The 14,415-nt window shown below is 45.1% G+C and overlaps 1 protein-coding gene across 1 annotated transcript in view; it reads right to left on the reverse strand.

The window, feature by feature from the left end:
* Positions 1 to 268: 268 nt before the first annotated feature.
* Skap1 (src kinase associated phosphoprotein 1) overlaps positions 269 to 14,415 on the reverse strand; it is a 271,966-nt gene continuing 257,819 nt past the window's right edge. The window contains exons 12-13 of the mRNA XM_042674137.1: positions 4,710 to 4,817; positions 269 to 577 (exon numbers count right to left, since the gene is read on the reverse strand). Coding sequence (XP_042530071.1) covers positions 4,716 to 4,817 — 102 coding nt within the window. The 3' untranslated portion in view covers positions 269 to 577; positions 4,710 to 4,715. The remainder of the gene's footprint in view (positions 578 to 4,709; positions 4,818 to 14,415) is intronic.

Consider the following 14,415-nt stretch of genomic DNA (forward strand, 5'->3'; position numbering starts at 1 on the left):
GGCCTTAAATTTGCTAGGCTGGTGCTCTATCACTTGAGCCGCATCCATCAGTCCAGCATTTTGCTGATTAATCGGAGATGGAGTCCCATGAACTTTCTGCCTGGGTTGGCTTCAAACCACAGTCCTCCACATCTCAGCCTCCTTTGGGATTACAGGCATAAGCCACCAGCTCCAGCTACCCTTTCTACTTTGTTTGGAGCTGGTATGAATGTCCAGAGGCAGTATTTTGCTATGTTTCAGAAAGGAGTTCCACACTATCACACAAGACAAAGACCTGAATCTGAAGTTTATTTGTGCTTTACAAAGCAGCCAACAACCTCCTCTCAAAATTGCCTCCACCTCCTCCTCTTCCTTGTGACTAGCCATGGAAAAAGCACGTGTGAGTGTGTGGACGCTATTAGAGACGGACATAAGTGATGAGTTATGGTTTAGTATATCCTGCTTGATGCGCAGGATCTCAGATAAGGTAGCTGAGACTTGGTTCAGTCTGTGAAGAGAGAGGCCATGGCCAAAATGGTGACTGGGAGCTCTAGATGGTCTGCTTCTTCTTTAATGCAGAACAGCAAGAAGTTGGCTCCTAGAAAGGGGAAATACATAAATGTAGTTTTAGAATTCAGACTATAGAACTGTGAATAGGAGTGAAAAGCCTTCCCTCCCAACACATCTTATACTTTCTCATTCTCAGAGGGAACCCATATTATCATTTTCTTTTTCCTTCCAGAAGGATTTCATAAACATACAAATAAATAGGCATAGTCTCTACTCCCTTTTTTATTTATTTAAATTTTATTTTACTATATTTTTTGCCAATCCTGGGGCGTGAACTCAGCATCTGGGCACTGTCCCTGAGCTTCTTTTTGCTCAAGGCTAGCACTCTACCATTTGAGCCACAGCACCACTTCCAGCTTTTTCTGTTTATGTGGTACTGAGGAACCGAATCTAGGGCTCATGCATACTAGGCAAGCACTCTACCTCTGAGCCACATTGCCAGCCCTATTTTACTGTTTGTTTTTTTTTTATGTTTTAGTAAGAATTTAGTATAGTAATGTTAAAGTAGGAAGAGAGAGAGGGAGAAAGAGAGAATTTGCCATCAGGAAATGGGAGGTAAAGACTGCTCTACTTCCTTTTTATACAATGGGTCAAATTTGGCCTATCTTTCATTGCTCTGTGTGTGTGTGTGTGTGCGCGCGCGCATGCAATTGTGCTGGGGATTGAGCTGTCTTCTTGTTCTTGTTTGGATCTTTCATTTTATTCTCACTCAAGATGGATGTTCTCCCACTTGAGTCACACATTTCCATCTCTTTTTTTGCTGCTTAATTGGAGATAAGAGTTTCTTGGATTTGCCTGCTCCGGCTGGTTTAGAACTGTGATCCTTAGATTTCAGCCTTCTGAGCGGCTAGGATTACAGGCGTGAACCACCACTGCCCAACTTATTATTGCTTTTTGTTTTTTTGTCAGTCATGGGGTTTGAACTCAGGGCCTGGGTGCTGTCCCTGAGCTCTTTTGCTCAAGGCTAGCACTCTACCATTTTGAGCAACAGCACCACTTCCAATTTTTGAGTGGTTAAGTAGAGCTAAGAGTCTTATGGGAACTTTTCTTTTGTTCATTTTTGTCAGTCATGGGGCTTGAACTCTGGGCCTGGGCATTGTCCCTCAGCTCTTCAACTCAAGGCTAGCACTCTACCACTTGAACCACAGCACCACTTCTAGTTTTCTGGTGGTTTATTGGAGATAAGAGTTTCATGGCCTTTCCTACCCAGGCTGGCTTTGAACCCCAATCCTCAGGTCTCAGTCTCCTGAGTAGCTAGGATTACAGGCATGAACCACCAGTGCCTGGTCTGGCTTATTTTTATTAAAAAAATTTTTTTTAATCGGTCATGGGGTTTAAACTCTGGGCTTGGGTGCTGTCCTTGCGCTCTTCAGCTCAAGGTGAGTGCTCTACTGCTTGAGCCACAGTAATACTTCCAGTTTTCTAGTGGTTTATTGGAGATAAGAGTCTCACAGACTTTCCTGCCCAGGCTGGCATTGAACCATGATCCTCAGATCTCAGCCTCCTGATTAGCTAGAATTACAGGCGTGAGCCACCAGCGCCCGGCCTGGTCTTGCTTAATTCTTTAAATGTATTAGAGTGCATTTAGGCCATGTACAATCCTTAGCTATTACATATAAACTTGTGTGCATCATTCAGCATGTGTGCAAGGATAATTGTAGAATAAATCCTTAGAAGTGGAATAGCTGGGTTATAGAAAATGCAGAGATAAACCACTTGTGTGTGTGTGTGTGTGTGTGTGTGTGTGTGTGTGTGTGTGTGTGTGAGAGAGAGAGAGAGAGAGAGAGAGAGAGTTGTAGGGCTTGAAATCTGGGCCTGGGTGCTGTCCCTGAGTTCTTTTGTTGAAGGTTTCTGATTTTCTGGCAGTTAATTGGGGATAAGAGTCTCACAGACTTTCCTGCCCAGGCTAGCTTTGAACCAGGATCCTCCAATCTCAGCCTCCTGAGTAGCTAGGATTTATAGGTGTGAGCCACTGGTGCTCAGCAGAGATAAACAACTTTAAATAAACAGCAGAGTAAAGATGGGTGAATTTGTTTTGATTTGCCAGAAAAATTCCAACCCTTCTGCATTCATGGCCAGGAAACGAAGTCCTCATCAAAAAAGTCATAAAGTCAAACCTTGAGCGACAGGCCTGAGCTGCTGCTTTATGGTTGTGCATGGGCATCAGTGAGTAAGATCTATCTATCTATTCATTTAGCTACTGTTGCACACTAGAGCGGGCCCTGGCCCGGCACACTCCAAGGACAGCTTGTATCACTGTCACAAGTGATGCCATCCCTTCCCCCCCTGCAACGGATGCTGCTTGCATCTCAGGCCGGAAGATGGAGCTGGTGATATCGAGCTGGTCTTGGGTACCCACCACCACTATCCTAATCAAACAAAACCCACTCTGTGCTGGGTGCTGCTAGCTCTTGCCTGTAATCACACAGGCTGAGGTCTGAGGATTGAGGTTTGAAGCCAACCCAGGTAGGAATGTCTGTGAGACTCTTATCTCCAACTGATCACCCAAACAGCTGGATCGAAAGCCATGATTCAAGTGGTAGAGCACCAGCCTTGAGTGAAAAAGCTCAGGGGCAGCTCCCAGGCCCTGAGTTCACGTCCCAGAACTGGTACCAAAAAATAAAACATACATACACAAAGCTCTGTTTAGCTTGGGTGGTATTCCTGTGGGAGTTTCTTTGGGGATCAATAAACTATCCTGGTGGCAAGAGTCTTAGTTGTACCTTGGGAAAATTCCTCTCTCTCTCTCTCTCTCTCTCTCTCTCTCTTTTTTGTCAGTTGTGGGGCCTGGGCACTGTCCCTCAGCTTTTCATCTCAAGGCAAATGCTCTACCACTTGAGCCTCAGTGGCACTTCTGGCTCTGTCTGCTTATGTGGTGCTGAGGAATCGAACCCAGGGCCTCATGCATGCAAGGCAAGCACTCTACCACTGAGCCACCTTCCCAGCCCTTTTCTTTTTCTTTAGTAATAAATCCTTTATTCTGTGTGTGTGTGTGTGTGTGTGTGTGTGTGTGTGTGTGTGGTGTTCTGGGGTATGAACTTAGGGCTTGGGTGTTGTCTCTGAACTTTTGTGTCTGGTCGTGGAGCCTGAACTCTGGGCCTGAGCGCTGTCCCTCAGCTCTTCAGCTCAAGGCTAGTGCTCTACCACTTGAGCCACAGCGCCACTTCTGGCTTTTTTTTTTTTGCTTATGTGGTGCTGAGGAATCGAACCCAGGGCCTCAGGCATGCAAGGCAAGCGCTCTACCACTAAGCCAACTTCCCAGCCTCCGACTCTGAACTTTTTTGGTCAAGGATAGATCTCTATCACTTGAGCTACAACTCTACTTACAGTTTTTTTTTTTTTTTTGGTAGTTAATTAGAGGTAAGAACCTCGTGAAGCCAGGCACCAGTGGCTCACACCTGTAATCCTAGCTACTTAGGAGGCTGAGATCTGAGGATTGCAGTTCAAAGCCATCCCAAGTAGGAAAGGACGTGAGACTCTTATCTCCAATAAACCACCAGAAAACCAGAAGTGGCTTTGTGGCTCAAGTGGTAGAGCGCTACCCTTGAGTTGAAGAGCTGAGGGACAGCATTCAGGCCCAGAGTTCAAGCCCCATAACACCCCCCCCCCCCCAAAAAAAAAAGTCTTATGAACTATCCTGCCCATGCTGGCTTGGAACCTCTGGTATTTTTGTTGTTTATTGGAGATAAGAGTCTCATGGACTTTCCTGCCCAGGCTGGCTTTGAACCGGAATCCTCAGATCTCAGCCTCCTGAGTAACTAGGATTACAGTCATGAGCCACCAGTTCCTGGAAATGTAGGATCTTGATAGCTGTTTTTATTATTATTATTAGCCTAGGCTGATCTTGAATTGCAGTCCTCTCAATCTCTACCTCCTAAGTAGCTACAATTATAGGTGGGTGCCACTGGCCCCAGTTCCTTTTAATAAAAGAATGACATTAATTTCTGTTTTACATTTTCTGACACTTTTAGTTGAACCCAATCCTAAACTTAGGGGGGGAAAACCAATTTTGGACTCAATTTTTGTTCCATATTGACTCATTAGCATTACTTTTGAAGGAAAGCTCTTTCATTGTCAACCCTCAGAAAGGAAGAGAAAGGAAGTCATGGCGGACAAACTCCACTGAACTCAGAGCAGTTCACTGCCTATGGCTTTGATACCTGGTTTCATCTTTCTTCTAGATCAAAGGCGGTGGTGAGGTACTCCTTCGGTACGATCCCAACGAGGCTGTTTAGTTCTCCTACCCACCAGCCATACATGTTGTATTCCTAAGAAATGAAAAGAAACGCGTTTCAGTTAGGTCATGCTTCTGGGAGCCTATTCAGTGTGGGGTTTGCTGGCACCATCAATATGAAAACTCTCAACATCTTTGATGCTATTGTTAAATTTAAAAGAGTGATCTAGAGGAGGGAAGCAAACACATTCATGTTGCCATTGTCCTGTCTTATGGAAGCTTATCTTATTCAATACTACCGTGAATTTAAATGGTTATTAATTAATTAAATGGATATTGCTATTATTATTTTATTATTATTATTATTTTGGTGCTGACACTGGGATTTGAACTCAAAATCTTGAGTTCAGCCTTTTCACTCAACGCTGGCACTTTACTACTTGAGCCACTTCTGTCTTTTTTGATAGTTATTTGGAGATAAGAGTCTCTCAGATTTATCTGCCTATGATGGCTTTGCACCTTGATCCTCAGACCTCAGGCTCCTGAGTAGCTAGGATTACATGCATGAGACACCAGTGCCCAGGCCTTTTTAGTTATATATTTATTTACTTAAAATCAAGCAGAATCCTAGCTTCTTTTAGAGCATATCAGGCACTTACAAAAATGCCAGAACACTCAAGATACTTAGGGAGTCAGGTCATGGTTCAAATCAATACTATATCAGGCATCCTCTATTTACAAGGTGCTGGTTGAGCTCACATGGGTGTAGAATTATGAAGCAGAGAATTACTTGCTCCTTGGGAGCTTACAGAATAGAGTAATGGATTTTGGAGTCAGAAAGACTGGGAACTAATTGTTGCTTGATCATTTAGTAGCCATGAGTCTTAGGTTCTTCTAGCTTTGCCTTCCTCAGGTGTGACATGGGGACTGTCCTTCCCTGTCCTGTGTTGGGGGGATGTGACAGTCCTGAATTGTTATGCAATGTGTGTTTTAAAGCATAGATTCTTTCTCTAGAAGAAGGGGGAGGTGTCCAGAACCACCAGTAATATCACGTAGGATGCAAGGGCCTAGAGATTGCACTTCAAATCCATGTGGGCAACCATGGGGCTATTTGCCTTTTTTTGTTTTGCTTTGTGTTTGCTGGTCGTAGGGCTTGAACTCTGGGCCTGGGTATTGTCCCTCAGCTCTTCAGCTCAAGGCTAGCGCTCTACCACTTGAACCACAGAGCCACTTTTGGCTTTTTCTGTTTATGTGGTGCTGAGGAATTGAACCCAGAGCCTCATGCATGTGAGGCAAGCACTATACCACTGAGCCACCTTCCAAGCCCTGCCTTTTTTTTTTTTTTTTTTTTTAACACTTGATAAGTTTTAGGGGGAAAAAAGAAAGGAAAGAAAATCAGCTTGGGGATCTGTAGACATCTGGTTTATTTTTTTGTCTTTAGAGAGTGAATTTCCCATCTCCAACTCTGTTGCTTCCCCTTCATCTTAGCAGAAAACTCCTCTGCCTTCAAAGAGAAAACAGGGCAGGCACTGGTGACTCAGACCTGTAATCCTAGCTACTTAGATCTAACTACTATGATCTAAGGATCATAGTTTGAAGCCAGCCTGGGCAGGAAAGTCTGTGAGACTCTTATCTCTAAATAACCACTAAAAAGCCAGAAGTGGAACCGTGTCTTAAATGGTAGAGTACCAGCCTTGAGTGAAAAAGCAAAGGGAACATACTCAGGCCTTGAGTTCAAGCCCCTGTACCAAAACACACACACACACACACACACACACACACACACACACTCACACACACACACACACACACTCATAAGAGTCTCTCAGATTTGTCTGCCTGGACTGGTTTCCAACCTCCATTCTTAGATCTCCACCTCCTGAGTAGCTAGGATTACAGGTGTGAGCCACCTGCACCTGGCTCTGATGCTCTTTCTTCTAGAAATCCAACTACCTTTGTAGTTTAACCACCATCTCTGTGTTATTGACTCATGACTGGTTAATGATTCTAGCTAAGATCTAAGCATTAGGCCCTACTACCCAAGTGCATCTCAACCAGCCTGTTCAAATCCAATATGTCTAAAATTTAACTCATCAGCCTGCCTCTCTCCTCACCCTTTCTCCCCAACTATCTTCATCTCCCGTGTTCTCTACCTCCGTGAGTGGTCCTAAAATGCATTCAGATATCCAGATTAGAAATCCAGAGTCCTTCCCAACCTTACCCAGCCTGTTCCAAGCAATCCTGAGTCCTGTTAGCTCTCTCCACAGTCTGACTGGAATCTATGGACTTCTCTCCATCCCCGCTGCCAGCGACTCCAGAGTCCTGTCACTGTCACTTCTCATCAGGACTATAGAAACAATCTCCACATTGCTCTCAGTGTCTGTGTTCTTCTCCACTCCATTCTTCATGCTATAGCTAGACTCCTGCAATGTACCTTGATCACGGCATGGCTCTTTGGAGCCTGTTAGTAAGTTCCCGCCGCTCTGTGTCATCTTCACGAAGTAGACGAGGTCCTGCATGAGCTGGTTCTGCTTAGTTCCTATAACACTGCCATTCACCCCTAAATCTGGTGTACCTGTAATAATGCTCTCAGCCACTCCCATGGAACATGGCATGTCTCACTTTGGATCTTTTCCTCTGTACCCCCCTCTCCTGCCCCCCCACCCCAGCCTCTCCTCCCTTTCTCTCTGTCATGGGGCTCAGAGCTTAATTCCTAAGTCTGTCTGTCTGTCTGAATGTCGGTGATGCCTGTGCTTTCCTGGAAATGAGGTCACCACCCTTCCTGGAGTCATCACCCTAGTATCCAACATAGAGTGGGGACAAATCAGTACTTGTTAAATGAGGTCCAGTGGGACTCTCTAGTCTCAGTTGAACAGAATTAGTCCCAACTAACTCCCAGATAATCCCCAGTGATGGAGGTGCTTGTGACAGGAAGAGATCAACTGCCTTTGGAGACAGGCTTCCCAAATCTCTCTCTAAGTGCCAAGAATAGTCTCAAATGCCACAAGAAGCCAGACTATTGAGCTGATCCTTTAAGAACTGGGTAATTGCCTTTAAAAAAAAATAATAAATACGGGCTGGGAAGGTAGTTCAGTGGTAGAGTGCTTGCCTTGCATGCATGAGGACCTGGGCTGGATTCCTCAGTACCACATAAACAGAAAATGTTGGAAGTGGCGCTGTGGCTCAAGTGGTAGAGCGCTAGCCTTGAGTTGAAGAGCTGAGGGACAGCGCCCAGGCCTAGAGTTCAGGCTCCACAACTGACAAAAACAAATAAATAAAAATTAAAAAATCATAAATAACAAGCCAGGTGCTAGTGGCTCACACCTGTAATCCTAGCTACTCAGGAGGCTGAGATCTGAGGATCACGGTTCAAAGCCAGCCTGGGCAGGAAAGTCCCTGAGACTCTTATCTCCAATAAACCACTAGAAAATCGGAAGTGGTGCTGTGGCTCAAGTAGTAGAGCACTCACCTTGAGCTAAGAGTGCAGGGACAGTGCCCAAGCCCAGAGTTCAAGCCCTGTGACCGACAAAAAATCAAAATAAAATCATACATAACTGATGTGTGTGTCCACCAGTTCTTCCTACACCATCCTCTCTCATTACCCGCCCCCCTCCTCCAGGCCAACTTCTCTCTATAGTGTACACTGCCTCATGGGAAATTACCCACAAGTTCTCAGCCCCCAGCCCAGCAAGATGTTTTTCAGCTCATCTGGGTGCAAACTATGTTACTGTCCCCTTTTCTTTTTCTTTTTTTTTAATTTAATTTTATTTTTTTGTGAACATATTGTACAGAGGGGTTACAATTACAAGGGCAAGATAATGAGTACATTTCTTATCAAGCATTGCAGCCTCCTCCTTTGTTTACTGTCCCCTTTTCAATATTTGAGTTGGGCTATTTCTGCCTTATCTAGTTTATACGTGTGTGTGTGTGTGTGTGTGTGTGTGTGTGTGTGTATGCGCGCGCATGCTTGTGTGTCAGTGCTGGGTGCATGCATCAGTGCTGGTGCTTGAACTCAAAGCATTGTGTTGTCACTGCTTGCCTCCCCTCTCCCCCCCCAAGGGCTGGTGCCTCTCCTTTTGAGCCACACCTCTACTACCAGCTTTTTGCTGGTCAATGGAGATAAGAATTTCATGTACTTTCCTGCCTGGACTGACTTCAAACTGTGATCCTCAGATCTCAGCCTCCCAAGTAGCTAGGATGACGGGCATGAGCCACCAGCATAAGGCCGATACAGGCCTTATGTTGTTGTTTTAGGTAGAATCATATTGCATTTACTGAGTTGCTAGGGTGTCTGTATCTACCAGGCCTTGCTGTGAGGGGGACATACATACTCTGTCCTCCTCTCTCACTGGAACTCATCATACAAACTAGCTTTAGCTCTTCTGCAGTCTCACACACGGAAGGGGAGTGCAATGTTGCCTGGCAGTTTTCTGATGAAAGACAACTTGCTTCTGTACCGGTGACATGCCTTCATCTATGTGCAAGATGCCTTTGACTTCACTACCTGTGGGGGTTCTAAGAAGGCATCTCCCTGGGGAGTGTTCAAGACCTTTTAACTTCATCTCTTGTTTCAGACCTCCTCCCCAACAATCCTCTCCCCCACACTTGAGCTGTAATGCCAGAGACCCAGCCTTGGGAGAGTTCTCTCTGCCAGCTCAAAAGAGGGTGCAAACAGGAAACAGATGAGTCTCTGCAGGGCACCAGCCAAAGCCGGGCTTGCAGTCAGTGCACTGTTGCTCGAGGGGAATGCTGACCCGCTGAATGCAGATGCAGTAGGCTCATCACAGTGCTGGGAGCCGGAGTGATTGAAATCAACTCTCTGCCCTTCAAAACAAAAGAGCAAGTGGAAGTGTAAGGAGGATGGCAGAATCTCAAAGACCATATGTATCCTGCTGTGGGAGCCTAGGAGCTTAATCAAAGCACCTACAAGTTCTGGGATCTGACTGTCTTCTACAGATTTCATCCCTTGGCTAGATACTGAAAAAAAAGGGGGGGGGCTGCAGGGTGAGATGTTTAAAGCATGAATGGAAAATTTCTAACGTTCTCTCCATTCCCCCCCCCCCCCCCATGCTTTGCTCCAGCCCAGCCTGAGCACCACGAGGTATTTTAAAATAATTTCTACTTTGATGAATTGCTGGGGAGTCCACAATTGCTCATAATCAAAGGGAGAAAAATGCAAATGAGATCCGGCCGAGAACTATCACCACCAAACGTTTATTTCACTACACAGTGCCAAAAAGAATTAAAACAACATTAAACTCACAGCAATCATGTTTAAGCCCTCGTTTCCAAGTGCCAAATTGCACCACTCTGGATCATACAGATGTTCGTTAATTATGCTAATTTTTATTAAACTATTAAAATGGAGAGAGTACTGGCTCAGCCAGGGAGACCTCCGCTCTGAATGAACTCTGCTCTTGTCTAGAGGTGCTAATTTACTGCATTTTTATTAAGTTGCTGATTCTTGGATTTTAGTGAGGGGATAACAGAACTGAATTTCTGGGATCAATGTTTTCTACAAAGTCTGGCTTCTCTTCACCCAGATGTTTGGGAAAACACTGAGAGATTCCCTAAGATAGCAGCTCACCTTCAGGTGGGCATGTTTTCTACCTTGCCAGTAGAGATACCCACTTACAAGTGACAATATTATACACGGACCTCCCTCTGTAACTCCATATTCTATATAGGATAGAGTGAAGATTTCTTTTTCAGGTGCCAGTACTGGGGCTTGAACTAAGGCCTGGATGCTGTCCCTTAGTTTGGTTACTGAAGGCTGGTGCTCTACCACTTGAGCTTGTTCATTAATTGAAGATAAGAGTCTCAGAGACTGTTCTGCCTGGGCTGGCCTTGAACCTCCATCCTCAGATCTCAGCCTCCTGAGTGGCTAGGATTGTAGACACGAGCCAACAATGCCTGGCTAGAGCTAAGATTTTAATGCGAGGGAATTGTTCCCTGAAAATGCTTTAGATAAAAGCACACACACAAAAAGCATTTTTACTAAAGCAAGCAAACCCTTCACATCGCTTCTTGCTACATACTTGAGAAGTCTTTTGCCTGAAACAAGTACATCATGTGGCTTGCTCTCAGCATAAATATTTCTAGGCTTGATTAAACATCTGTTGCTCTCGACACCAGCCTTGTTCCATCTCCACAAACCCTCCCCTACCTCAAGGAAGAAGTCTTACAAATGAAAACTTGGCTGGTTGGACTCCATTACGAGGATGGAAGGAGAAGCCTGGATGAGTGGCTCATTTGAGTGAACCTAAAATAGACAGAGCTCGCCATCAGCAATCATCAAAAAGTGTTTAGAGGGCGTTGCACATGACCATAAAAGGCTTTATGCAGCTAATCTCCATCAACAAGGAAAGACAAAAAACAAAAAAACAAAAAACCCTACCAAACCTGCCATAAAAACAACAGCAAATTCTATAAACAAAAAGCAGTATGGCCACCAATAGCAGGCATGGCGCACAGCTTGACTCTGCCTCCAGTGGTTTCCTATTGCTGTTTATAGTTTCAAGATGATCATGGACCTCCTCGGTGCTCCTCCTGTCACAGGGCCCTGAGTCCCTGTGTGATGCTGCAAATACCCTGTCAGTAGGTGTCAGGGGATATCCGGGGAAAACCAGCAGGCGCCTATCATAAGCCTTAAAAGAGATTAAATACCCCTACTCCATGATTGCTACATTTTAATTTCTCTCCTCCCTGCTGGTTCCTATTTGTATAAGCTCTTCCCCAGCTCCCCTGGAGTAGCACAGACATGACCTGGAATGACCATCCTGTCTTGGGATGAGAATTCAATTTCTAGGCTCAGTGAGTCCTAGGCTGTTCCAACAAAAGGAGCTCGCCATTCTTTAGGGCATGGAGTCTTAAACTAGAGGCTGTGAATCTCTAAGTCTCTCTCTGGAAGGGATCTGTGAACTCCCTGAAACTGGGCCTAACATTTCACATGTGTCTGTACATGAGTCTCATCCCTGGGGTGAGGCCTAGATTTGTCATTGGATTCTCAATGAACCCTTCCATAGTGCATAAACCAGGACATCAGGGGAAAATACAGTGGGGGTAGAGGTGGGGATCTGTATGTTGACTGTGGCCCTTTAAAAAAAATGTAATGATGGTAGAATCAGATTCAAAGGCTCAAGTCATCCAGTTGCAGGGTTCTTCCATTTCTCATGGCTAGTACTTGCTTCTCCACTCTAAGGGACTCTTCGTTCACACTGACTGAAAAGTTGTACCTTCTTCTTTTTTTTTTTTTTGTCAGTCATGGGGCTTGAACTCTGGGCTTGGGCGCTGTCCCTCAGCTCTTCAGCTCAAGGCGAGTGCTCTACCTCTTGAGCCACAGCGCCACTTCCGGTTTTCTAGTGGTTTATTGGAGATCAGAGTCTCACTGACTTTTCTGCCTGAGCTGGCTTTAAACCGCGATCCTTAGATCTCAGCCTCCTGAGTAGCTAGGATTACAGGCATGAGCCACTGGCACCCAGCAAGTTGTACCTTCTGATAGCTTCCATTTAAATCCACACGATGGCCCACAGGATGGCTTGTACAGCAAGCAGCTACTTGACTTGCTCAGTTCCCCTGGGAAAGTTCTTACTAGAAACATTCTCTTTTCACATCGCATTGGGCTCCAAGCCTCCATGGAACAAGACTGCCAGAAAAATGTCTCCTACTTTTGTTCTTTTAGCCATCCAAGTTTACTATGTCACTGTTGTAAACAAGAGAATTCCTCTAGAAGAGAACAATTAATCAGCCCCTTACAGGGGCTTGATCTATGTATAGGAAAGGCCAATCAGTCCTGGTGGTATTGGTTTATGATTGCTTATTTCACTTATTAGTGCTTTGCATCCTACATTAGCATTAGTAAGGATGGAAAAACTTGAATTTCTAAGCAAAGTAGATTGTAATTATTCTAGGGTTAACCAAAAAAAAAATCACACACACAACACAGACACACACACAGACACAGACACACAGACACAGACACACACACAGACACACAGACACACACACAGACACACACCCTGAACTGAACTGGCTTTTACAAGTTCTCTACTCCTAAAATCCAGCTTTGGTAATATAACACTTCCTTAGGATATCACAAAGTATTAAGGAAATTGAGGGCTCCAACTCAGAACCATTCCAACTGCTGGGTAAACATGGCTGAGAATAGGAATTGGTCGCCAAAGACAAACACCCATTTTTCAGCATAAGTAGTTAAAAAAAAACAAAAACTGGGTCCCTGTGGCTCATGCCTATAATCCTAGCAACTCAGGAAGTCTTCCGTCTGAAACTCATAGTTTGAATTGAGCCCAGGCAGACAAATCCATACAATTCTTATCTCCAATCAGCTAGCACCAAGCCAGAAGTGGAGATGTGGCTCACGTGGTAGAAGTACCAGCCTTGAGATAAAAGCTAAGGGACAGTGCCCAGGCTCTGAATTCAAGTTCTGGAACCTGCATACACAGCCAGGATTTTTGTTTGTTTGTTTGCTTATTTTTATTTTTGTCAGTCGTGGGGCCTGAACTCTGGGCCTGGGCACTGTCCCTCAGCTTTCCAGCTGAAGGCTATTACTCTACCACTTGAGCCACAGCGCCACTTATGGATTTCTCTGCTTATGTGGTGCTGAGGAATCAAACCCAGTGCCTCATGCATGCAAGGCAAGCGCTCTACCACTGAGCCACCTTCCCAGCCCACACAACCAGTTTTATGAAGAGATTTTCCTGAAGAAGAAAGGAAATGGTGAATTAGCTGTCGGGAGGAGAGTGGCATTGGAAAGGACTGGAGCTCAGTGGTTGGCCAGAACCGTGGCAGCCTTTCCAGGCCGTTTGATACTGTGTTTAAAGTTCTTGGCAATTATTTCCTTTTTTTCCCATTATTCAGACTTTTGGTCTATAAATCATAATAAAAATGAATCATTAAATTTGCCTCAATTGAGCTAGTTTTATTTATTGTTACATTTCAGAGAACAAGCTAACCTGAAGATTGATGGGCCTGCATACAGAGGAAGATATGTGAGCACAAGTCAGAGGACACAATAAGGCTGGGGTGGTCAGTAAAGGCAGATGGGGGCTCATGGCCACAACTGTACAAAGCGTATCCTCAGGCTGACAGCCAATGCAGGAGCAGAGACTGGATCACTTACGGGAGGGCCTGGGGGCACCCAAGAGGGAAGGAATGTTCAACTCAAGTGGGAATGAAGATCATGTCCTGAACAGCATGCTAGGCGCACAATGATCAAGTCAAGGCTGGAGATGCGTTCAGGGTCTCTGCACACACTGGGTGTTGTTGGTGATAGAAATGTGTGCAAAATACAGGTAGTGGTTGTGTTAAGTGCAGATGACAGAGAAGTCTTCAACTGCCCAGCGAAGAGAGAATAAGAAAAGGGCTGAAAGTGGGGAAACAACAACAAAACAGCGAACAACTTGGACTTTACCTAAAGTAGAAAGGACAGAGCGTGGACAGTGGCCCACAACTATCATTTTAGCTACTCAAGAGGCTAAGACCTGAGGATCGAAGTTCAAAGCCCACCCAGGCCAGAAAGTCCTCGAGACTCTTATCTCTGATTAACCACACACACAAAAAGCCAGAAGTGGAGCTGTGACTCAAGTGGTAGAACACCAGCCTGGAGCAGAAAAGCTCAGAGACAGTGCCCAAGACCTGAGTTCAAGCCCCAGTACCAGTACACAGACACACAG

Source organism: Dipodomys spectabilis, unplaced genomic scaffold (genome assembly GCF_019054845.1).
Source record: "Dipodomys spectabilis isolate Male_0828 unplaced genomic scaffold, ASM1905484v1 ptg000018l, whole genome shotgun sequence".
Lineage (NCBI taxonomy): Eukaryota > Metazoa > Chordata > Mammalia > Rodentia > Heteromyidae > Dipodomys > Dipodomys spectabilis.